General features: G+C 48.4%; 1 protein-coding gene across 1 annotated transcript in view; it reads left to right on the top strand.

Annotated features, from left to right (window-relative positions):
- The window catches only part of PEAR1 (platelet endothelial aggregation receptor 1), a 74,714-nt gene that overhangs the window by 9,028 nt on the left and 39,261 nt on the right, over nucleotides 1–26,425 (top strand). Inside the window, 3 exon segments of the mRNA XM_075607663.1 lie at nucleotides 18,916–19,026; nucleotides 22,016–22,120; nucleotides 26,395–26,425. The exon segment at nucleotides 26,395–26,425 is cut by the window's right edge and continues 22 nt beyond it. Of these exon segments, the coding sequence (XP_075463778.1) occupies nucleotides 18,917–19,026; nucleotides 22,016–22,120; nucleotides 26,395–26,425 (246 nt within the window). The 5' untranslated portion in view covers nucleotide 18,916.

The following is a 26,425-nucleotide window of genomic DNA, read 5'->3' as shown; positions in this document are numbered from 1 at the left end:
GAAAAAAAAATATTTTTTAATTCAATTTAGAAAAAAATGACCAGTGAGTGCCTATATTTCCTTATTTTGAATATTTACATAATTAGTAAAAAAAAAAAAAAATCAGTTTACAATCAGAGCACCAATCAGGAATCATTGGGATTCAGGCATAATGTAGGGAACATGGATAAGTGAGCTAAGTCAAATGGCTCTTTTCTGTTGTCAACAAAATGGTCAGTGTCACAATGCTTCCTGGTAAGGAAGGGATATTCCTCTTTTGCTTCTAGTTGTTATCTCCCAGCTACGTCTGTGGGGTTGAGTCTGTGTTTCCTGCTAATTAAAGTGCATGAAGTCACCTCCAGCCAATCATTGCGTCTGCGCTTCCCATATTCAACACATACGCAAAAGCAGAGAGTGGGAAACGCGAGTTCCATGCAGCAGCTGCAGTTGCAATCCATGCACAGAGATGTGCAAGGGCAAAACATGTACAGGGCACAGGACACATGTACAGGGCACATGTACAGGACACATGGTACATGTACGGGGCACAGGGTACATGTACAGGACACAGGGTACATGTACAGGACACAGGGTACATGTACATGTACAGGACACAGGGTACATGTACAGGGCACAGGGTATATGTACAAGGCACATTAACAGGGTACAGGGCATTTGTACATGTACAAGGCACAGGACACAGGACATGTACAAGGCACATGTACAGGGCACAGGACACAGGACACAAGGTACAGGGCACAGGACATGTACAAGGCACATGTACAGGGCACAGGACACAGGGTATAGGACACAGGACACAGGACACAGTACATGTACAGGGCACAGGACACAGGACATGTACAGGGCACAGGACACAGGGTACAGGACACAGTACATGTACAGGGCACAGGACATGTACAAGGCACATGGCACATGTACAGGGCACGTACATATGTTGGAATACTAAGTCCGCGTTCATTAAATGTCAGATGCAATGTATGGCAAAAGGTCACAAACAGACTGTAACGCTTCTACCATATGGTGACAAATGTTCTTCCTCTGACATTCTCGGGACGTGACTGTGTTCTGAAGAGCTCTCAGGCTGTATTTAGCGGTCTTGTTGTATATTAGGGCGGGCTGTATTTAAGTGGTCCTGTTGTATTTTAGGGCGGGCTGTATTTAAGTGGTCTTGTTGTATAGTAGGGCGGGCTGTATCTGAGCTGTCCTGTTGTTTTATATTAGGGCGGGCTGTATTTAATCGGCCCTGTTGTATATTAGGGCGGGCGGTATCTGAGCTGTCCTGTTGTTGTATATTAGGGTGGGCTGTTAACCCCTTGTCTGCCAGGGAGGCAAGCGACACATTGCTTCCCAATATGTGAGAATCTATTCACAAAATGAGTGTGGACAAGTGTATACGTGTGCTTAGGGAAAAGAGTTTGTCCCCTGTGCATGGCACAGACTGGATGTATGTGGGATAAATAATAGCTTAGATTTATTTATATAGCACTGGCACTTACACAGTAAAACAATATAGGACCAATGAATAGCTGCACCCAAAGAGCTTGCAATCTACTTTTTAGAATCTGAGGCAGACAATCAGACGCACAGACAGAGACACACAGACACACAGACAGACAGAAGCACACACACACAGACAGAGAGACACACAGACCGACGCTCAGACAGACAGATGCACAGACAGACAGAGACACACAGACACTCAGACAGACAGAAGCACACACACAGACGCACACACACACTCAGACAGACAGAAGCACACACACACAGACAGAGAGACACACAGACCGACGCTCAGACAGACAGATGCACAGACAGACGCACAGACATTACCTTAGGTTGTGATGAGCGAGTGTTATATATCGAAAGGGCACCTCCTGCTTTGAAAGTCAATGAGTTATATTAACTAAGCAGCGCTGACCCATAAAATACCTGGAGCGGCCCAATATAAGTTGTCTTGCAGCCTCGCTCTGCTTAGGAGATACAACACAATATCTGTTAACCACTGTGCTGCCCAGGTGACCTGCAATGCGGTGCATGATTACGTACCAGGGTTAGAGGGGTTAAGTTACAGTGTTTATGTGAAGGAGTTGCCGGATCTCAGAAGTCGGAGGTCGAAGGTGCAGCTGGCACTAGCATTTTAATAACAAAGTGTCTATTTACCGGGCAGGCCGCGCCATAATCTCCCCCCTCTCCGATTTTTTAGCCCACCATCATTTTCTCCCAGATTATTAGGAGCCAGACAATGCTGGTTAGTAATAGGCTGGCACATTAGGGTTAGGCCAAGCCCTGCCATCTCCTGCACTTCTCTCAGCAGACCACGTGGATTGTAAGCTCTCTGGAGCAGGGGTTTCCTTTCCCATTGTCTGATTTTGCTGCACTTATTGTACATATGTACATGTTAAGGTTAGGGTAGGTAGGGGTTAGGCCAATGGTGGCCAACTCCAGGCCTCAAGGGCCACCAACAGGTCAGGCTTTCAGTATACCCCAGCTTTAGCACAGGTGGCTCAACCAGTGGCCCAGTCTGCGCCACTGGTTGAGCCACCTGTGCTGAAGCATGGGTATCCTTAACACCTGACCTGTTGGTGGCCCTTGAGGACTGGAGTTGCCCACCCCTGGCCTAACCCCTTTCCACATTAACCCACGAATAGGATCCTCCACGTACACAAGGACGGGAGCAACTGCTGAAAACTGGCAGCGGACTAAATGCTCCCCTGCCTGACGTCACTGTGACCTCGATAACGTGCAGCATTACTAAAAATATAAAAAGCGTTCTTATTCCATGAGTCACCGGAGAGGAATGTGAGGCATGCTGGGCAAAAACGAGAGACCCCAGGGAACAGCACTGACGGATAATGTATATGTCCTGCTGCTTCTCAGCATCACCTCCTTATATGTCTGGGAGAGAGGGAGATAGGGAGATAGAAGGCAGTGGACCATGTGTGATGTTATCAGTGCCACTCAACGAATACTACTTTTTTTATTTACACAGTGAAAACTTCTACTTTTAACGCAGAAAAAAAGCGGGCCTATTTATAAAGTTAAGTCTCCTCTCCTTTTCTGTTCCTCGTTTAAATATACCACGAAAAGAGGTGCCACGCCCCAAATCGCTCTTAGCATCGACTTAACACCGACTTTTCTTGATACATAAACCCTTATTGAATATGCGGAGAAGCTGCTTCCCTGTGCTGGAGAATATTTTAATCCTATTCATTTAAGTAGAGATGTTCACTTCTCCAGCATTCATTCTCCCGTAATCGATCAGCAAAGATCCTGCTTCCCAGGGTTCATTAAATGGTGGACTTTCAGTTTCAATCAATCATCCAGTCAGTGTAACTCAGGTTATCGCTTGGATTACCTCTTTAAGGCGAGAGTGGGGCAATTGTGGGGTAAAATAACTGCACCAGATGTATCAAAGACACGTCCCTTTTGATACGTGTGCACTTTCTTTGCCACTGTATAACTCCACTTTTGTGTTGCTACATAAACCCTTATATTGAAATGGGGTCAGAAGTCACAGAATGAGGAAAAATCAGGGAGCTACATTCTCCGCCACCCCAAATCTGAAATTCAGCTATCAAAATCCCAAATCCGTCCACATCCCGACCCCGCCCTGTAACAGGAGAGCCCCCCCCTCTCTATGCTGCGTGTCTTCTCATTAGCCGATACTATGCCACTGATAAGCCCCTGATAGGGCATCAAAGACAGACACTACGCCCCACTCATTCCAAAGCATTCCGTCCGCCCCATGCCGCGGATTCAGATCTGGTGAAACGGTTCCCTTCCGGTGATTAAGCAGTGCCACGTGTAGTGCCACTGGATGGTTTCCTGGTCCTCCTCCGTTCCTCTCCCTAAGAACAAAGACTTCTCCCCCCACACACAAGGTGCAGCGGGACAGCTTCCTGCTTTTCTTATTAGGAGAGTCCTGTATTTCCTCCACAAATACAGGAAAAACAGCTTCCAAACTGCATCGAATGTAGGGGCCTGGCAAGTGTCCCCTATTAATGTCGGCATGTTAGGCTGCGCTTATAGTGCCAGCGATGGCGACAGTGACGTCGCGGCAAAACAAATGTATTGCCGCCATCGCGTGCACTTATAGTAAGTGTGACACGACGGAGCGACGGATTGGTCGCGATCGCTGGAAGTCATCTCTATTTGATTTTCCAGCGACGGTCGCCTGACCGTCACCGGCACTATAAGCAGAGCCTAAGGCAGCAATCCGCAAGTCTCGTTTTATAAATATACCGTAATTGCCCGAATATAGGGCGACCCGGAATATAAGGAGACCCCCAAATTTCAATAGTAGCTGAAAAGAAAAAGTGTCTCCCTCTCTCTCTCGATATGTAATATGCATGAAGTGGTATCTGGGAGAAACAGTATGGCCCCTGGGATCAGCCTCACTCTGGCGGCTAAGAGATCATTGTGAGATGACATTGCAGCTTCTGATTGGCTAAGCCCACCACTATCTTTGTTTTTCCTTGTAAGTACTTGCAAGGCAAAAGATGCAATATCTCACCAACCGGCAGGTCCCTTGAGCTTTAAGTGCCGCAGTTCGGCTATGGGTAACCCCTTGGTTCATATAACGTTTAAAAAATAATCTTTTTGGGGAGGAGTTGCTGCTTTAATGTCAGATGTTCAGATGGAATAAAACTCACAATATAGCATAGTACTGTATTATCTCTTTGTTTCCTTTTTCCCATCCCCAAGACAATGTCGTGATATTTTAGCATTAAGGATTCTTTTTGATTGCTGCAAACCAAGGGTGGCCAACTCCAGTCCAGGATATCCCTGCTTCAGCACAGTATGAAATATTCAGGCAGTCCAGTCTATAAATCTATGTCTAAATGAAAATAATCACAAGCTTAGGGTGCTTCTTTGTATCCAGTTTGCAGAATGCTTTTGCTGTATACCATAGGTGCACAACTCTAGTCCACAAGGGCCAACAACAGGTCAGGTTTTCAGGATATCCCTGCTTCAGCACAGGTGACTCAATCAGTGGCCCAGTCAACAACAGGTCAGGTTTTCAGGATGTCCCTGCTTCGGCACAGGTGACTTAATCAGTGGCTCAGTCAACAACAGGACAGGTTTTCAGGATATCCCTGCTTCATCATGATAGAGCCACCTTTGCTGAAGCAGGGACATCCTGAAAACCTGACCTGTTGGCAGCTCCTGAGGACTGAAGTTGGCCACTGCTGAACTAGATGCTACCTACAGTAAGTGCTTGCCAACTGTCTAAAGTCTAAGTAGTCCGCTCATAATCATATCAGAGACAAAAATAATGTTATGTGTATATAGAGGAAAAGAAACCCCTTTGGCAGGGTAACAATGTGTAGTCAGCATTCCAGCGAACAAGGGATTTGACACAATTAAAACCAGATTGCGTGTAATAATCAGGCTACAGGGATACGTCCTTTTCACTCCCACTTGTTCCACTCCTTTGGCAGACACTGAAAGTTTTCCCTCATATTCTTTCACTCAGGGAAATGATTACAACCTTTAGGAGCTAAAGTGTTTTACAATCGGACCTCAAACCTTCTCTTGTATTTCCTCAATTCATGGCAGATTTTCTTTGTGTTTTTGCATGTTCTTGGTTACTGTTGTGGAATCCCAGAATAATTCTCAGGCATTCTACTCTACGTTTTCAGTCCTCTTTTATTAGTGCGCCAATTACAATTGGAATTGTTTTGTGGTTGGCACACGTTTCTTATTAAAGATGGCAGTTTCTTTTGGCGCACAAAACATGGAGATACAAAAGGGCAAAAGAAATACAGCAGTACATTCTGCAAGTGCAAACAGATTGTCAAATTGTACCTCTGTATATAACAACTCCGCAAAGCAAAAGTGAATACAGAAAATGTCACTACTATTTTATGCACTGATAGAAAAGTTCATGTCTGATCTCAGGCGCGCTATTGGAGAGGGTTGGAGTTCCTTACAATGCATCTGATCTCAGACACGCTATTAGAGACGGTTGGGGCTCCTTACAATGCATCTGATCTCAGACGCGCTATTAGAGAGGGTCGGGGTTTCTTACAATGCATCTGATCTCAGGCGCGCTATTTGAGAGGGTTGGGGTTCCTTACAATGCATCTGATCTCAGACACGCTATTAGAGAAGGTTGGGGTTCCTTACAATACATCTGATCTCAGACACGCTATTGGGGTTCCTTACAATGCATCTGATCTCAGACACGCTATTAGAGAAGGTTGGGGTTCCTTACAATGCATCTGATCTCAGACACGCTATTAGAGAAGGTTGGGGTTCCTTACAATGCATCTGATCTCAGACGCGCTATTAGAGAAGGTTGAGGTTCCTTACAATGCATCTGATCTCAGACACGCTATTAGAGAAGGTTGGGGTTCCTTACAATGCATCTGATCTCAGACACGCTATTAGAGAAGGTTGGGGTTCCTTACAATGCATCTGATCTCAGACGCGCTATTAGAGAAGGTTGAGGTTCCTTACAATGCATCTGATCTCAGACACGCTATTAGAGAAGGTTGGGGTTCCTTACAATGCATCTGATCTCAGACACGCTATTAGAGAAGGTTGGAGTTCCTTACAATGCATCTGATCTCAGACACGCTATTAGAGAAGGTTGAGGTTCCTTACAATGCATCTGATCTCAGACACGCTATTAGAGAAGGTTGGGGTTCCTTACAATGCATCTGATCTCAGACACGCTATTAGAGAAGGTTGGGGTTCCTTACAATACATCTGATCTCAGACGCGCTATTAGAGAGGTTGGGGGCTCCGCCGAATTTCACAATATAATTATACGGTTCCTTAACCAAAAAAAGTTAAACAACAATGACCTATATTGTGAACATGCAGGAGTTTAAAGCAGCACTAACTACACTCTTGATTGGGGTACTACTATAAGTTAGATGGACAGACATTGTATAAACACACAGCCAACGTGTTGAGATGTTTGTTATGGTATTTCAACTTTTCCACCCCCTGACATTGAATAGGACGGGAAAACCTGCTCCTCTCATGTGATCATATTCACATCTCTCTGAGAGCTGCGGATGCTATTTTCCCAACAAATGAGCAAAAGATTGATGATGACCACTGTATATCACAAGGGCCACCAGGGTGCCAGTCATTGGGCGTCCAGTGGATATCCACGGGGGTTATTCAAGGTTAAGTTATATTTTCCCAAAAGGACAGTTTGAGGACTGGAGGTGTGTATATATAATCAGTATCATTACACACTGTAGCACGTTCATTTTCACGTTACAGACAATCTATTCACCCAAACCTGTAATGCTGATTTCAATAATCTATGGCCAACAAACTCAGCCAAGTGAATGAAATGAGTGGGAGTGAAATGAAGCCAGCCCTACAGCCTGATTATTGCACACAATCTGGTTTTCATTGTGTCGGAGATCTCACATTACTTTAATTATGAGTTCCAATAATCCAGCACATGAGACACCCTCTTATCACACAAGAAGTTTAACAAAAATACGGAAGGCCAAAATGTGCGTGTTTGAAATGAAAATGAAAGCTGGATATGGAATATTTGTTCATATAAAGGCTGAATATATAATAACCACCCTCACTTTCCTGCATCAATTGACTAAGTTTACAATTATGTTCCTCTGAAAAGTTAGGATCACCTTATAGACCAGGGGTGGCCAACTCCAGTCTTCAAGGGCCACCAACAAGTCCGGTTTTTAGGCTATCCCTGCTTCAGCACAGGTAGCTCAATCAGTCCCTGCTTCTGCACAGGTGATTCAGTCAGAGGCTCAGTCTTTGACTGAGCCTCTAATTGAGCCACCTGTGCTGAAGCAGGGATATCCTGAAAACCTGACGAAGGCGCTATGGACCTGGCCTAAGCAGCAATTCTACACCCACTTTTCCCTCCCTTTTTTTCTTATTTGTACTGTATATGTAAAGCATGTCATTCTTACCTAAGTTGGCGATCGTTTGGTGCTCCTGCTATAAACCTGTCACAATCCTGACTGTGTGCCTAACATAATGGCTGCTTCAGTCAGTGTAGCTCAGCAGCTAGAGTGTATCTTTAAATTACTACGGTAACATTATCTATTGTTACAGTTTAACACACAAACTGCTGGAAATATTAGCAACAAATTATCACAAACAGAAAAGTGTTACAAATATCTTGCACTCCTCGGGAGGTGGGCGTAAACCCCGCTATAGAAATCAAAGGATGCTTTAAAATTCATTCAAAATGGCATTAAGAGTTGAATAATATATATATTTTTAAATGCAGTAAGTATAGAAATGATTTAAAAAAAAAAAAAAAAAACATAAGATTTCACGTTTTGCTGCTCTAACACTTCCCAAGCAGTGCAAGATCTTTGCAACACTTTCCTGGTTGTGATGAGTTGTTGCCAATAATCCCAGCACTTTGAGCTGCAAACTGTAACAATAGATGTTACCTCACTAATAAAAGAATACATTGTAGCTGCTGAGTTACACTGCCTGAAGGATTGACCGAAACTGAAAGGCAGCCATTTAGCGTGACCCCTGGGAAGCAGTATCTTTGCTGATCGATTACGGGAGAACTAATCAAACGGCAGCTTAAGTAATTCAGGCTGCATATATTAAAACAAAATTATTATTATTATTTTTAAAGTGCCGTTTGGATTACCTCTTTAACTCAAGTCAGAAAGCAACAATGCAGCTTTTACTCAATGGGAGATTTTCTTGCACTGTGCACAAGGGTGCACCTCTCTTTTCCACATGCCTCTGCCATCAGCAACTACTGGGAGTCAGACCCAGCTGGCTGTGGGATTTGCGCCAACATGTCATGTTTGAGTGAAACCCGCCTGCAGCCCTGACAGTTACCGAGATGGAACACACGCAGAGAAGTGACTTAATCAGCCCTATTTCCCCGAAGGAAACCAGGTCTGAAAATGAGAAGTATTCAGTTTATAAACATCCCAGCATCATTCTGACAAATCTCCCCGCCCTCATACTTTCACTGGGACTATGCGTCAGCGATGACCGGTCTTTCTCTGTTTGCCGTATTCCCTACAAAAGGCGAGAAAAAGGAAGCAATCAAAAAGAAATGGGATTTCAGATATAATAGGTCGTTGTATTGAGGCACAGAAACATTAATATACTTTATCGATGTTAGTTATAAAGAGATGTATCACATTCTCCGTCTCTGCCCCAGTTTGCACCTTGGGGAGAGTCAGTAGGAGGAGTTGGGGTAGGGTGACCAGATTTTCAAAAAGAAAAACCGGGACACAATAAAAAATTATTTATAAAACAAATTACATCACGTGACGCACCCCGTTGCCATGACAACGAGACCCTAACATCAGGCGGTGACATGTTGCCGTGACAATGTGGCATCACGTGATGCCTCGGCACCATAATGCGTCCTGTTGGTGGGGGCTGCAGTGTGTCTGTGTGTATAGGAGGTGGGCCCTGCAGTGTGTGTGTGTGTATATAAATAATGAAGACTATAAAATAATTAACAAATTACAATTAAATAAATAATTAATTGACAAATTAAAATTAAATAAAAAAATTTATGCATTAATTAAAAGACTTTAAGACTTTAAAAAAAAAAATGTGACCTTCCTGACCTTACACTTTGCAAAATAGGGTATCTTGCTCTCCTTGTGGCAGTCAGTGACATCACTGCAATGCAGGGCCAAAGACAGCTTTCCTGGAGCCCAGGAAGAACGTTTTCACCAGGGGCCTCTACCCACGTTTCGGCGGCCTTGCGAGAACCCCCCCTTCTCACACACCTCCTCACTCTCACCCCACCTCACACTCCCCAGTCACCCATTCCTTCCCCCCCCCCCCTCTCACCCATTCCTTCCCCCCCACTCTCACCCATTCCTTCCCCCCCCCTCTCTTACACCCCCACCCCCATGTATTTTTCTCCCCTCCCCACACTCAACCTCCCTCCCCAATATACGTGCACACAGTGACACACACACACACACACACACACACACACAGTGACAAACACACACAGCCCCCCCATCTCTCTTCATACCTGCCCCCTCATACTTCCCCCTCTTCTCCTCCCCTCATACCTCCTCTCCTCATACCTCTCCTTCCCCATCCTTTCCTCATACCTACCCTCTCCCCCTCTCCTTATATCTCCCCTCCTCATACCTTCCCCATCCCTCCTCATACCTTCCCCATCCCTCCTCATACCTTCCCCATCCCTCCCCATACCTGCCCCATCCCTCCTCATACCTGCCCCTCCCCCCTCCCCATACCTTCCCCTCGGCTCCTCATATCTCCTCCTCCTCATACCTTCCCCATCCCTCATCATACCTTCCCCATCCCTCCTCATACCTTCCCCATCCCTCCTCATACCTGCCCCTCCCCCCTCCCCATACCTTCCCCTCGGCTCCTCATATCTCCTCCTCCTCATACCTTTCCCTCCCCTCTTCATACCTTCCTCTCCCCCTCCTCAAACGTTCCCCTCCCCCCTTCCTATCTTCCCCCCCTCCTACCTTCCCCTCCCCTCCTACCTTCCCCTCCCCTCCCCTCATACCTTCTCCATCCCCCATACCTTCCCCACCCCTCATCATACCTTCCCCACCCCTCCTCATACCTTCGCCATCCCTCCTCATACCTTCGCCTCCCCATACCTTCCCCTCCCCTCCTCATACCTTCGCCTCCCCCTCCTCATACCTTCCCCATCCCTCTTCATACCTATCCCTCCCCTCCTCATACCTCCCCCACCCTCCTCATACCTTCCCCATCCCTCCTCAGACCTTCCCCATCCCTCCTCATACCTTCCCCTCAGTTCCTCATATCTCCCCCTCCTCATACCTTCCCCTCAGCTCCTCCTATGACACACACACACAGACAGACAGACAGACAGCACACACACACACACACACACACACACACACACACACACACAGACAGGACACACAGACAGCACACACACACACACACACACACACAGACAGACAGACAGCACACAGACAGGAGACACAGACAGACAGACAGAGCACACACACACACCTTTCTCTCTCACGGAGAAGCAGCTCACTCCATCCGGCCCGGTACTAAGCCCCACCCACGAGATCCTCTGACCTCCAACCAATCCCCTGCTTCTACTCTCTAAGCCCAGCCCCCCCGGAATTCTAACATGAAAAAAATACTACCCGACTGCCGCATCCTCCTCCTCCTCGGCGCCACCGCTCGCTCCCCCCGCGCATCGTCGCTGACTCCCCCGCGAACCAGGGAGAAAAACCGGGACATTCCCGGGAAGGACGGGTAACCGGGACAGCCCAGCAAAAACCGGGACTGTCCCGGCAAAAACGGGACGAATGGTCACCCTAAATTGGGGGGGAGTTACATGGTGCACAGATTATAATGACATGTATCACATTCTGCGTCTGTCCCAGCTTCCACCTTGGGGAGTCAGTAAGAAGAGGTGGGGAGGAGTTACATGGTGCACATGTTATAATGAGAACCTACTAAACCACTGATTGAGCCACCTGTCCTGAAGCAGGGATATCCTGAAAACCTAACCTGTTGGTAGCCCTAGAGGACTGGAGTTAGCCACCTCTGCTTTGTGCAGTATTGTAATATGGGAACGGGAGGTAACCTCAGATCACCATAATATGTTGCTGCACTCTAGGGATAATATATTTTGGAGGTGAAATGGACCTTTGTTTCCAATTTGCACCTTGTCACAGGAGATCAAGACTAATATCAGGGATCAACTCGCCAGACAGAAACACAAGAGTTTATCAAATTAATTTATTGGGAAAAATGCAATACAATGACATAAACAGACAACACACATACTCACAACTGGGGGAAACTGGGGTAACCCATAGTCCTAGGCGCAGGGACCTCCTTGCAGAGATTTCCCGTTCTCTCTTCCCAGCAATGTCCTCTGAAACAGGATTCCAAGCCTGGCACCAGCACAGGAGCGGACACCGCAGCTTCTCCCAGTTACAGCAACAACTTCTGCAACTCTTATGATCAGCTAGGGGTCTCCCTCTCCCTCACCACCCTGTCGTCTCCCTCACCACCCTGTCGTCTCCCTCACCACCCTGTCGTCTCCCTCACCACCCTGTCGTCTCCCTCACCACCCTGTCGTCTCCCTCACCACCCTGTCGTCTCCCTCACCACCCTGTCGTCTCCCTCACCACCCTTCTCCCTCACCACCCTTTTATACACTAAATCCACATCATTGAAACATTCAGGGCCAGGTGCTGTCTGCGTGCCCAGCCCCTGATTGGTGGGTAGAAATGCAACATAAAAAGAGTAACATACAAAATGCTGCAGGGAAAGGTCACAGACACCTTTTCAACATTTTTCCTGCAAACAAAATTAACCCCTGGCCCTGAGGTGCTGGAACCAAGTTAAGACTTAATACTTTATACATACACATAACATAATACCAGTGTATTATTGACAGGTAGGGGTAATGGCGGGCTTGACCTTTATTAAACGCAGCCATATATACCCCTATCATCACACACCTAACCTGTTCTTCTGCAAACTCCTTCAGTTGTACCCACAATTCTCCACTTTGCATGCTGGGCAATGCATTCTTGACGTGACTGAAGTTATAGAGGTTAATACTAGGTGCCCCACATATGTCCCAGTGACTTCATACACAGATTTGCTCATAATATCCACGCGTTTCTGCAGTAGGAGGCCTTCTGGGGACGGCAGAGGGGTTCAAATAACTCCCACACTAAAATAAAAATGACTTTACCTATTAAAGATTTCAGTCATTCCCTCCCACACAGAACATGTGTTATTTGTCATAGTAACCTCTTCAGTGCCGGGCGGTAATACGTTTCAGGCCTTCCATTAGGACGGACCATTAGTAATGTGGAACTATCCTTAATACCATTGCCGGGCTCGAATCTATCATTAGTGAACTAAAATGTCCCTTCTGAATGGGGTGACGAGACGTCCCGGATTAGCCGGGACACACCCAGTTTTTTTGGACTTTGTCCCAGGTCCTGACTTTTTGAAAAAATTTCCAGGTTTTTTTCGGCGTTTGCCGGCTGCTCGTGTGCATGCGCACGAGCGGCTCGCAAGCGCCCATCACGCATGCGCGAACAGCAAGGTCTGATTGCACATGCGCATAAGCGGCCGGCGAGCACCCATCACGCCAGCGTGAACGGCAAGCTCAGATTGCACATGCGAGGCCGACAAGTTGCCAGCTGCTCATGTACAGTTAGGTCCGGAAATAATTGGACACAGATACAAGTTTTGTTATTTCGGCTGTGTACCAAAATAAATTCAAGTTACAGTTAAATAATGAATATGGGCTTAACGTGCAGTCTATCAGCTTTAATTTGAGGGTATTCACATCCAAATTGGAGGAAGGGTTTAGGAATTACATCTCTTTAAAATGTAGCCCCCTCTTTTTCAAGGGACCAAAAGTAATTGGACACTTGACTCAAAAGCTGTTTCGTGGACAGGAGTGGGCTATTCCTTTGTTATTTCATCATCAATTAAGCAGGTTAAAGGTCTGGAGTTGATTCAAGGTGTGGCATTCGCATTTGGAAGCTGTTGCTGTGAACCCACAACATGCGGTCAAAGGAGCTCTCAATGCAAGTGAAACAGGGCATCCTTAGGCTGCAAAAAAAAAAAAAAGAGAAGACTTCACGAGAGCAAATACAAAGGGTTCACCACAAGGTGCAAACCATTCATAAGCCTCAAGAATAGAAAGGCCAGATTAGACTTTTGCCAAACAAAATCTAAAAAAGCCAGCCCAGTTGTGGAACAGCATTCTTTGGACAGATGAAACTAAGATCAACCTGTACCAGAATGATGGGAAGAAAAAAGTATGGAGAAGGCTTGGAACGGCTCATGATCCGAAGCATACCACATCATCTGTAAAACACGGTGGAGGCAGTGTAATGGCATGGGCATGCATGGCTTACAATGGCACTCGGTCACTAGTGTTTATTGATGATGTGACAGAAGACAGAAGCAGCCAGATGAATTCTGAAGTGTATAGGGATATATTGTCTGCTCAGATTCAACCAAATTCAGCGAAGTTAATTGGACAGCGCTTCACTTTACAGATGGACAATGGCCCAAAAAATACAGTGAAAGCAACCCAGGAGTTTTTTAAGGCAAAGAAGTGGAATATTCTGCAATGGCCGAGTCAATCACCTGATCTCAACCCGATCGAGCATGCATTTCACTTGCTGAAGACAAAACTTAAGGCAGAAAGACCCACGAACAAACAACAACTGAAGACAGCTGCGGTAAAGGCCTGGCAAAGCATCACAAAGGAGGAAACCCAGTGTTTGGTGATGCGTTCCAGACTTCAAGCAGTGATTGCCTGCAAAGGATTCTCGACAAAGTATTAAAAATGAACATTTTATTTATGATTGTGCTAATTTGTCTAATTACATTTGAGCCCCTGAAATAAGGGGACTGTGTATGAAAATGGTTGCATTCCTAAACGTTTCATACGATATTTTTGTTCAACCCCTTGAATTAAAGCTGAAAGTCTGCACTTCTATTGCATCTCGGTTGTTTCATTTCAAATCCATTGTGGTGGCGTAGAGAGCCAAAATTATGAAAATTGTGTCAGTGTCCAATTAATTCCGGACCTAACTGTACATGCGATGGACGTTCACACTTGCGTGATGGGTGCTTGACATTCGTATCTGCGTGATGGGCGCTTGTTGTTTGCGCATGCGTGAAATTCGTCCCGGTGAACATATGGGTCTCCCTACTTTTGAAGGGAGAGAGAAAATAAAGAATGTGCATTTGGAGCTGTATCTTGGTCCTTGAGAAGTGTCACACTTGAAACCTATTAGGTTTCGGAAGCGCTGTACACTATAATATCCTCTATGGGCTAGAGGAGCGGCTCAGTGAGTAAAGACACTGACTGGAACAAGGACACTGCGTTTGAAGCAGGTGTCAGCTTCTTGTGACCTTAGGTAAGTCACTCTATCTCCCTGTGCCTCAGGCAACAAAATTATAGATTGTAAGCTCATCTGGGCAGGGACTCGTTCCTGCAAAAATTCTATGCGCTGCGTCTACTGTCGGCACTATACAAGGATGGAAAAATTATTATATGAAGATCCCTAATGCTGGTTCTCTAAGATATCACAGTCTACATAAATCTATAATGAAAGAATATTAAGCAGCACGTGTCTGTGTTTGGCTGGTGGACACCTCATGATATATATACACACATATCAGTTAGGTCAGCAGTGCGCAAACTGGTGGGCGTGGCCCCCAAGGGGGGTGCTAGATTTTTTTTTTGGGGGGGGGCAGTTATAGAGGTCTTGTGCTCTCCCTCCAGGCATGTTTATTTAAATGCCGGGGGGACCGCGCCAGGCCTCTATAACACACTTAGGCCGAGCTCAGGGTGCATGCTGCGTGATCCCGTGTACGCCTCCCCCGCACGCTCCTGCAGCCCAGCGATCTGTGTTCAGGCTGCAGGAGTCGGGTTTTCGGTATTTGGGGGTGTGGAGGGGGGCATGGCCAACGTGTCACGGAGCTGATTCGCTGAACCAGCTCACGTGACGCAACTGCCGCCCCAAAAAAAATCAATTTCGGATGTAGCGGCAAAATGTAGCAGCGACAACGCTGTACTTTGCCGCCACAAGAAATTGAAACCTGACACGGTTCATTGAAAACCATGTCACTGTTCCAATCGTGCGCACGCACGGCGTGTAGTAAGCACCCGGAACTCGGCCTTACCTTCCCTTCCAGCGACGCGTCGTCCTGGTAACCCGGCGACAAATGACACCGCTTGGTGTAGTGACTTCACGTTACCATGGCGACATGACGTCACATGACCACGCGCGTCATTTGATGCCGGGGTCGAGCGGGGGGGGAGGCGTGAGGCGCCGAGGAGAGCAGGGAGGGGTGAGCACGGGGAAAGGTTTGCGCACCCATGAGTTAGGTTACAGATATGAACCTGGTATGTAAATAAACCATTAGTGTAACTTTGTACCATCACACTATGGGGGTTATTATTTGAATTGCGATAGTGCCGATCGAGGCACTATCGCACTATGGAAACTCCCATTGACATCCATGATATTCCACTACTTGGAATGACATGAAACTGCTGATGCCCCTGACACTGACAGCAGGAAGAATCAGCAGAGAGTGACTGGTACAAGCTTCCAAGGGAAGTTTTCCCACACTACCTCCAGCTGGTAACAAGAGTTTTTGGAAAAGGCTGTTTCCTGTTTTCAAGCATTTAAACCCCACAATAAAGAGAGAGGAGGAGAAGAGAGTCGTTTTCATTCAGAAATGTTCAGCATGATCAGGGCGTCCTTTCGTCTCTTCAATCATAGATATTTCTCTCCCTGTCTTAATCCAGATGTACATTTTCTAACTCATTGGATCTCAAACCGCTCCTTGGGGACCACTGGTCATAGCAGGTATTAAGTCTAACCAATGCATTTGGACACATGGATACTATTAGCATATGAATTCCCCCCAAATATCCCAACCCTGTTCTGTGCCAGACAGATAGGATCTTATACAAGGATCCTTGGGATCCAGGGGAGGCATAATGGGTCACATTACCTAAGTGGTGCATGCCACTTCACTGCATCTTTGCCCTGCTGTCACTGACCTTTGTCTCTGTCTTCCACTGTTCCCTGTGGTCTCCTCATGTAGAAGAGCAGCAGGAGGCAGTTTCCATGAACACATCCAAACGGCAGAGTCAGCAATATATACTGCCTGGTGCTAAATCAGCCCAGTCCTCCCACACACACACAATGTCCTGCCTGCCACTCCTTACTGTACCTCTGAAAGCCATGGGGTCACGTCCAGGACATATGAAAAAAATATGCATCAAACCAAACACACAATCCCTTTACTGCCCCAGGAACCTCTCCACTCCCACCTCCTATCTATCTGGGGATTATAACCTAGCCTTCGGGGTAGCTGCATTTTGCTGTTTCAATCAGCAACAGAGAATTCTGTCCTATTAAGCTGGGTGGTCTCCATATGCAAGAGACATAACGTGTGTTTCGCATCGTGCTAGAGTTAATCAGAGCTGGAACTGTACGCCAAGTTCTCCTTGCTCAACTGCATCTAAAATGTTTAATAGTTCTGTAACTGAATCAAGATTTGCCTGTGTGTGTCTGACAGTATTTAGTTTCATTCGCAGCTTTCTTCTTTGCAGAAAAGTTTGGGAAATAAGATTATTATTTTCGTAAACCCACCAGGGCTAAAAAAAAAAAAAAACGTTTATGTAAACCAGTGAAAAATCTGAACATATTTATTTGAAAGAATGTATACCTTTCTGTGTATCTCGCTGGATATTTGATATTCTGTGTACATCAAACTGAATGCATTTTTTTTGTCCATGTCTGAAACATTTGAGTTCTGTTTTTCAGTAAGATCATGCACATTTCCCCTAACTCCTATTGTTCCATCCAACATTACCCTATATAGCTCACTGCCGTAGATAACTCTTAAAACAGCATTCCATGCTGCATGTTTTTATTTACATATACCAGCATGTATTTTTACCTTAGGCTTAGTACATAGACACTGAAGCCGTGTGGTGGCGCGCGGAGGCCGAGGGAAAGCGGTGCTTTCCCTGGCCTTAGAGCGCGCACCGTCCGTGGGCGTGTCTGGGGGGCGGGCCAGTGATGTCACAGAGCTGGTTCGCCCTCATTGGGCGAACCGCACACGTGACCGGCCCTGCGCTCCCGTGAGCGCCGAAACGAAAGATTTGTTAAGACACACGCTTCCGCAAGCGTGCGCGAGCCCCTGCTAAAGCCGCTCTCATTGTGGCTGCAGGGGCTCACTGGTAAGCATGCGCGCGCCTCAGCACGGGTCAGCGCCGCTCCCTGCACCATGTCCGAGGCCTTATTTGTAAAACCAGCTTCCCCATCCCCACCTCCTATCTCCTCCCCCACCCTCTCTTCCCCCATCCTCCCCTCCCTCTTCCCATCTCCACCCCTCCCTCTCCCCTCCCGTATCTCCACCCTCCCTCTCCCCTCCTCCATCTCCATTTCTCTCTTATGAGAATTCTTGCCCGGGAAATGCAATATTGCCCCTGGTGTCAGCCATAAACTGGTGGGCAATTTAAAACGGTGATATCATTGTGAGGCTAGATTACAGTTTCTGATTAGGCGACTCTGCAGCCATCTTTGTTTTTCCCTGCAAGTACTGCCAAAAGTCATTACATTTCTCAGTAGTTGGCGGATCCCCAGAGTTTTTAAGTGCTGTCGTTCAGCTCCGGGGGATCCCTGAATTCTGTAAGGTTAAAAAAACAAATCTTGATTTTGGGGGAGACTGCTGCTTTAACATTAACAATGCGTTTCAGGCCTCTGGGGCAGGAAAGGGGTAAATGTGGAGACTAAGGTGACACTATTAGGCCAAACACTTCTTTTCATTAGAGTGTTTTTAGGTACAGAACCCATGATAGGTTGACTTTACATTTCTCTTTTGGATGCAGATACAATCGGTTTTTATTTTGGGTTTTGGAAAGGGGGTTGTCATGTTCGCCTGAAAGTTATTCCCACTGAGACACAATATTTCCATCTGCCCCCAAAACAACAAAACATCCTCTGCTCAGGCGGCTTCCTGTTTCCCAGAGACACTTCCTGTGTTTATATCTCAGCTGATTGGTGGAGGGATGTCTTCACACTCCATTTAACAGTCCATTAAAATGTACTCAAATAAATCATGAACAAATCTATTCCGCTGGCTGCCACATGAGCAGTTACTAAATAGCAGTGGAGATCTTATGTTACTTTTATGTCTGAAGCACTTCTTCCCTTTATGTGTTATTTTTATTATTTAATCATTATATGATTGTCACGTGTATTACTGCTGTGAAGCGCTATGCACATTAATGACGGTATATAAATAAAGACATACATACAGTACATACATACAATGTACAAAGTCATCTCTATGTCCAGTGTAAACAATCCTGATTTGGAGTGTGGTTCCCAAAGATATCCCCCTTGTGTCTCCATTTCACAGAATGAAGTACAAGTCAATCGCCATGATAGGAGTCCTATGGCTGTTGACCCATCTACAGCTTGGCACCTCTCTCAATCCAAACGACCCCAATGTCTGCAGTTATTGGGAAAGGTAATTTAAAAACAAAACAGGATACAATAGCTGGGCCAGAACATTATTTCCAGGGGGGTCTGTGTGGTACTGCAAGACCTGTATCCTCCTCTGTATATGTACAATAGTGTTATAAAGCATGACCCATCCAAATCCATTCAGCGCTATAATCACACCCACAGAGGACACAGCTCGGACTCACATCCATTGCTCACACATCTTCCTGCGTTCCTGGGTGTCAATTGATAGCTTTTAGCTCATTGATCTCTCATCCCAGGAGGGCACTTTGTAAATATGGACCAAAATAAATCCTTTTAACCTTTTCTCTGCTGGAGAGCCATCTTACAATAACTGGTTTCGCAATGCATTGCATAACGCATGGCAGTGGCAGTGACACAAAAGTAGTGATACTGTATTTGACTGCTGGAAGGTAAGATGATGATGTCCTTTTAGATAATATAAGGTAGAATATAGTGTTGGACCGGGTCCTACATTTTTTTTAAACCGGATAACCGGAGGATTTGGCGCCTTGTACCCGGCCGGGTACCCGACTACCCGGTTTTTCAGTTACCTGGGGGTGGAGGAAACTTACCTGGGGTGGAGAAAGCCTGCGGCGACATCTGAACAGGTAAGCAGAGGTGCGGGGGCGGTGGGGCAGTATCAGCAGTCAGTGTGGAGCCCGCGCGGGAGCTGCAGGACTCCATACTGCACTGTGAGCTGGGACCATGTGACCGGAGTAGGAGAAGAAGCTTTCCTATTGGACAGCCGGCTGTATGGAGTCCTGCAGCTCCCGCGCGGGCTACACACTGACCGCTGATGCTGCCCCATCGCCCCCGCACCTCTGCTTACCTGTTCAGATGTCACTGCGGGCTTCCAGCAGGTAAGTAAGAGATACTTTCAACTACCCTGACATTACCTGGCGCCTGGTCCACTTTCCGGCTGCCGGGTCCGGATAATTTTCGGGTAGCTGAAAAGCCGCTGGGTAACGCCGGGTACCAGGAGTACCTGGTACATCACTAGTATGATGTGATTAAGGTTATTGTCACATACGGCACACTTGTGAGCACGAGACATGCATACGGGACAACGGTTAACATGCAGCTCTCTAGCTGGCCCACTTTTCACTTTCCGCAAAAGGTCCCTCAAATGAGCAATATCTCCTCTCAATCTGTCCCCATATATCACCTGTCACGAACAGCACACTTGTGAGCACATGACTTAGATATGCAACCAGGGTTCAGACACACAGCTACTCTAGCCAATTCGCCTTTCTCCTGCGCAAGGTACATTCAATGAGTTAACATTAACCCCTTACTCAATTGCAATCCTATCTATATGCTGCCACCACCCGAGAGCTATGCAAAAATATGTCATTATATATCTGCCAGGGTCTCAGGTCCATATTTCTTAAGAAAAAAACTATGCACTTAAAAATCTGTTGTAGCAAAATGTGTCCGAAAAAGTAAGTTACTCTCTACAAAGCGTGCAACCAGTTCAATCAGAGCCCAAAGCATCACTTATTAAAGTTTGTCTTTTATATACAAAAATACAGTGCTTTAGATGATAGAAAAAGATTATTATAAGAACATATAGTTAGAATAAATGCAGAGACGTTTCTTAAAATAAAAGGATAAAACTAACAGAAATCCCTATACAGGACATTACCATATGTCCTGTCCCAGAGAGGTCACTGGAATAGAAGAGAATTCACGTGTTCTGATCCCAAAACACCCTCTGTTGAATTCTGATTTTCTATTCAAACATGCCAACGTTTATGCCCAGACCTTCTTGCATTGAAACACACATAAGACCCCACCCCCCACCCCAGTATTTGTAAATCAGCTACTTGTGTAGCATTTATAACTTAAGGAAAAAACATGTTTTTCTTCTGACATTAAAAATCTCACTCGATATATAAAAGGCCTCGTAACGTTATTTCTATAATACTTAGACATATGTCATCTTTACCGTTATGTCTGTGTACTGCACAAGCAGCCTAAAGTCTATTTTAGCAGGAGAAACCGTTATCTGTCGTACACACCCATTACCCATGCAGTGTGATGTGATTTGTCTTATTGCAAAGATGCCAATTATGTACCTGCTGGTATTCTGAATAGATGTCGTCACATGATATCCTCATTTTTAATTAAGTCCTCCAACTAAGTGGTGACCTATTTGTCACCTCTCTCTGGGATGCACAAGTGATCATTCAAGAGTGTTACAGTTTTCTTTGAGGCCGAAATCCCAGGATCTGGCTATCGTCTCCAGTCTTCTAAACTACACACATTTCACGTATAGTGGCCCATCAGTGATAGCTCTCCCAATTAAGCCCTCTTTGTAGGTCAGCACAGACACAGGAAGTGTCTTGACCATCATATAATGTATATCCTGTTCACTTATGTAACTATGTATTTGTAATCATGTATTATTTGTCATCATAAATCTGTGCCCAGGACATACTTGAAAACCAGAAGTAACTCTCAATGTATTACTGCCTGGTAACACATTTTTATAAATAAATAAACACAAGTTCTAACCAACGTTAACCCGTGAAGTACCATTGATTAAAATACTTCATATTTCCAACTATTTTTATCACAGTTATGCTATATTTACACTATAGAACAGGGCTGTCCAACTCCAGTACTCAAGGCCCACCACCAGATCAGGTTTTCAGGATATCCCTGCTTCAGCACAGGTGGCTCAATCGAAGCTAAGTGGTATGTTGGGAGACTTACAGAGACAGCAGGTGAGGGAATAAGTGCAGTAGATGGCAGTCATTGGTTGGTCTGCGACTGAGCCACCTTTGCTGAAGCAGGGATATCATGAAAACCTGACCTGTTTGTGGCCCTTGGGGACTGGCGTTGGCCACCTCTAGTTAAAGAGCCAAGAAATGAAAAGAGAACTAAATGGGAGTTTACTTTTGTTGGCAGAATGGTTGTATAGCTCAGTCACTACCGCCCCAGTGTCACTTTCTGTCTTGTGAAAACATGACTCTGCTTTCCTGCAGCTTCACCACAGCAGTGAAGGAATCCTATGCCCACCCGTACAGCCAGATATCCACCGAGTCTTGTGACAGTGTGTGGAGCCACTTCAAGACCTGCACCCAGCAAAGGTGAGAAAGCCGCATGGGGAAAAACACTGCATTTAATGCTCCCCAGTGCTTCTGCTGGAGATAAAAGGGGCATTATTCTGACTCATGCACACTGTGGCAAGTGGTAGAGGCAGGTAGTTAACTCACTCCCCGTAGATGCACACTGAGTCCTTCTTGTCTTGGAAAAGCAACCGTAAAAAGGAGGGGGACTGGGACAGGTGGCAAAAGTGAGGGAGAGGTAAATGAAGATATTATCTACCAGGAGATGGGATAACAGACTGCTCCTAATGGCTGCTGGCTCCAAAAGGAAGCACCCTTTCCTTTCCAGGCAGGAACCAGCAAAGGACTATACCAATATCAAAGCATAGTAGGAGAGGAAAGCCAAACCAACTGAGGTATTGAGCAGAGGGGGGTTGCCAAAGCAATAGGCTGGGAGCACAGGGAAGGCTACATTTGTAACAACTTTAGACTGAGGAGTGCTGGCAGCCTCGGAGCAGAGTGCTGGCAGCCTCGGAGCAGAGTGCTGGCAGCCTCGGAGCAGAGTGCTGGCAGCCTCGGAGCAGAGTGCTGGCAGCCTCGGAGCAGAGTGCTGGCAGCCTCGGAGCAGAGTGCTGGCAGCCTCGGAGCAGAGTGCTGGCAGCCTCGGAGCAGAGTGCTGGCAGCCTCGGAGCAGAGTGCTGGCAGCCTCGGAGCAGAGTGCTGGCAGCCTCGGAGCAGAGTGCTGGCAGCCTCGGAGCAGAGTGCTGGCAGCCTCGGAGCAGAGTGCTGGCAGCCTCGGAGCAGAGTGCTGGCAGCCTCGGAGCAGAGTGCTGGCAGCCTCGGAGCAGAGTGCTGGCAGCCTCGGAGCAGAGTGCTGGCAGCCTCGGAGCAGAGTGCTGGCAGCCTCGGAGCAGAGTGCTGGCAGCCTCGGAGCAGAGTGCAGGCAGCCTCGGAGCAGAGTGCTGGCAGCCTCGGAGCAGAGTGCAGGCAGCCTCGGAGCAGAGTGCTGGCAGCCTCGGAGCAGAGTGCTGGCAGCCTCGGAGCAGAGTGCTGGCAGCCTCGGAGCAGAGTGCTGGCAGCCTCGGAGCAGAGTGCTGGCAGCCTCGGAGCAGAGTGCTGGCAGCCTCGGAGCAGAGTGCTGGCAGCCTCGGAGCAGAGTGCTGGCAGCCTCGGAGCAGAGTGCTGGCAGCCTCGGAGCAGAGTGCTGGCAGCCTCGGAGCAGAGTGCAGGCAGCCTCGGAGCAGAGTGCAGGCAGCCTCGGAGCAGAGTGCAGGCAGCCTCGGAGCAGAGTGCAGGCAGCCTCGGAGCAGAGTGCTGGCAGCCTCGGAGCAGAGTGCTGGCAGCCTCGGAGCAGAGTGCTGGCAGCCTCGGAGCAGAGTGCTGGCAGCCTCGGAGCAGAGTGCTGGCAGCCTCGGAGCAGAGTGCTGGCAGCCTCGGAGCAGAGTGCTGGCAGCCTCGGAGCAGAGTGCTGGCAGCCTCGGAGCAGAGTGCTGGCAGCCTCGGAGCAGAGTGCTGGCAGCCTCGGAGCAGAGTGCTGGCAGCCTCGGAGCAGAGTGCTGGCAGCCTCGGAGCAGAGTGCTGGCAGCCTCGGAGCAGAGTGCTGGCAGCCTCGGAGCAGAGTGCTGGCAGCCTCGGAGCAGAGTGCTGGCAGCCTCGGAGCAGAGTGCAGGCAGCCTCGGAGCAGAGTGCTGGCAGCCTCGGAGCAGAGTGCTGGCAGCCTCGGAGCAGAGTGCAGGCAGCCTCGGAGCAGAGTGCTGGCAGCCTCGGAGCAGAGTGCTGGCAGCCTCGGAGCAGAGTGCTGGCAGCCTCGGAGCAGAGTGCAGGCAGCCTCGGAGCAGAGTGCTGGCAGCCTCGGAGCAGAGTGCAGGCAGCCTCGGAGCAGAGTGCAGGCAGCCTCGGAGCAGAGTGCAGGCAGCCTCGGAGCAGAGTGCTGGCAGCCTCGGAGCAGAGTGCTGGCAGCCTCGGAGCAGAGTGCTGGCAGCCTCGGAGCAGAGTGCTGGCAGCCTCGGAGCAGAGTGCTGGCAGCCTCGGAGCAGAGTGCTGGCAGCCTCGGAGCAGAGTGCTGGCAGCCTCGGAGCAGAGTGCTGGCAGCCTCGGAGCAGAGTGCTGGCAGCCTCGGAGCAGAGTGCTGGCAGCCTCGGAGCAGAGTGCTGGCAGCCTCGGAGCAGAGTGCTGGCAGCCTCGGAGCAGAGTGCTGGCAGCCTCGGAGCAGAGTGCTGGCAGCCTCGGAGCAGAGTGCTGGCAGCCTCGGAGCAGAGTGCTGGCAGCCTCGGAGCAGAGTGCTGGCAGCCTCGGAGCAGAGTGCTGGCAGCCTCGGAGCAGAGTGCTGGCAGCCTCGGAGCAGAGTGCTGGCAGCCTCGGAGCAGAGTGCTGGCAGCCTCGGAGCAGAGTGCTGGCAGCCTCGGAGCAGAGTGCAGGCAGCCTCGGAGCAGAGTGCTGGCAGCCTCGGAGCAGAGTGCAGGCAGCCTCGGAGCAGAGTGCAGGCAGCCTCGGAGCAGAGTGCTGGCAGCCTCGGAGCAGAGTGCTGGCAGCCTCGGAGCAGAGTGCTGGCAGCCTCGGAGCAGAGTGCTGGCAGCCTCGGAGCAGAGTGCTGGCAGCCTCGGAGCAGAGTGCTGGCAGCCTCGGAGCAGAGTGCTGGCAGCCTCGGAGCAGAGTGCTGGCAGCCTCGGAGCAGAGTGCTGGCAGCCTCGGAGCAGAGTGCTGGCAGCCTCGGAGCAGAGTGCTGGCAGCCTCGGAGCAGAGTGCTGGCAGCCTCGGAGCAGAGTGCTGGCAGCCTCGGAGCAGAGTGCTGGCAGCCTCGGAGCAGAGTGCAGGCAGCCTCGGAGCAGAGTGCTGGCAGCCTCGGAGCAGAGTGCAGGCAGCCTCGGAGCAGAGTGCAGGCAGCCTCGGAGCAGAGTGCTGGCAGCCTCGGAGCAGAGTGCTGGCAGCCTCGGAGCAGAGTGCTGGCAGCCTCGGAGCAGAGTGCTGGCAGCCTCGGAGCAGAGTGCTGGCAGCCTCGGAGCAGAGTGCTGGCAGCCTCGGAGCAGAGTGCTGGCAGCCTCGGAGCAGAGTGCAGGCAGCCTCGGAGCAGAGTGCTGGCAGCCTCGGAGCAGAGTGCAGGCAGCCTCGGAGCAGAGTGCAGGCAGCCTCGGAGCAGAGTGCTGGCAGCCTCGGAGCAGAGTGCTGGCAGCCTCGGAGCAGAGTGCTGGCAGCCTCGGAGCAGAGTGCTGGCAGCCTCGGAGCAGAGTGCTGGCAGCCTCGGAGCAGAGTGCTGGCAGCCTCGGAGCAGAGTGCTGGCAGCCTCGGAGCAGAGTGCTGGCAGCCTCGGAGCAGAGTGCTGGCAGCCTCGGAGCAGAGTGCTGGCAGCCTCGGAGCAGAGTGCTGCAGCCTCGGAGCAGAGAAAACACACAAACTGGTTCCAAGACAGGCATGTTTCAGAGGACAAGGAGTAACACAGGTGCTGAGCAGCCCAGGTATAATCTTTTACCATGAAGAATATATAAGTTACAAACATGCTACATATCTCTTTTAGCAACTTCTCATGTCCTTGCTACAAAGGGGGGAGGGCACAAGAACCCCTGTTAATGGGTATTAGATTTCATTGGCAGTTAACAGCGAAGCAACTCCAATACCCGTTAACGGAGCTACTAAGGGGTTTCCAACTCCAGTCCTCAAGGGCCACCAACAGGTCAGATTTTTTGGATATTCCTGCTTCAGCACAGGTGGTGCAGTCAAAGACTGAGTCACCTATGCTGAAGCAGGGATATCCTTAAATCTGTTGGGGCGTCTTGAGGACTGGAGTTGCTTACCCCTGCAATAGAGCCACTTACTGACTGTATGTACGGGCCGTAGTCTTAGGTTGAGTAATGCTATATTTATCCTCTAAGTCAGGGGGTGGGGGCGGGGTGCAACTAAGCATGGTATTTGTTCACATTTTTTTAATATTCGCCAATTTGTTGGAGTTTGGGAAAAAAAAGTCACCACTAGGTTTTAAAAAAAAAAAAACGCAAATATTCCAAAATGGAAGAATATTTGAAAACTTGAAGAAAATAAATGTCCCGTCCCCCCTCCTCCCCCCCCCCTGATAGTTTTTTTGTGCTGGTGTGAGGACCAATTTGGCCACGGGGGTCTGCCACAGAAAGCCACGTCATCTTTCTATTGGCTTCTGGAATGACCCAGCGCCCATTTATGTGTCCAGCGGGCAAATATTATTGCCCGAGGTCATTCCCGCAGCAAGGAGACCCTCGGTGTTACATTGTTACTCTGCCACTGTCAGGGCACACAGGGTAGGAATATAACCATCCCATTAATAAACGAGTGTATGTCTCCGCTATTAGGATCATGTATCGGACTGCATACCGACACGGG

This window comes from Ascaphus truei, chromosome 7 (assembly GCF_040206685.1).
Source record: "Ascaphus truei isolate aAscTru1 chromosome 7, aAscTru1.hap1, whole genome shotgun sequence".
In the NCBI taxonomy this organism is placed as follows: Eukaryota; Metazoa; Chordata; class Amphibia; order Anura; family Ascaphidae; genus Ascaphus; species Ascaphus truei.
The sequence above is the reverse complement of the archived record's forward strand: the minus strand, read 5'-3'. Positions and strand labels throughout refer to the sequence as shown.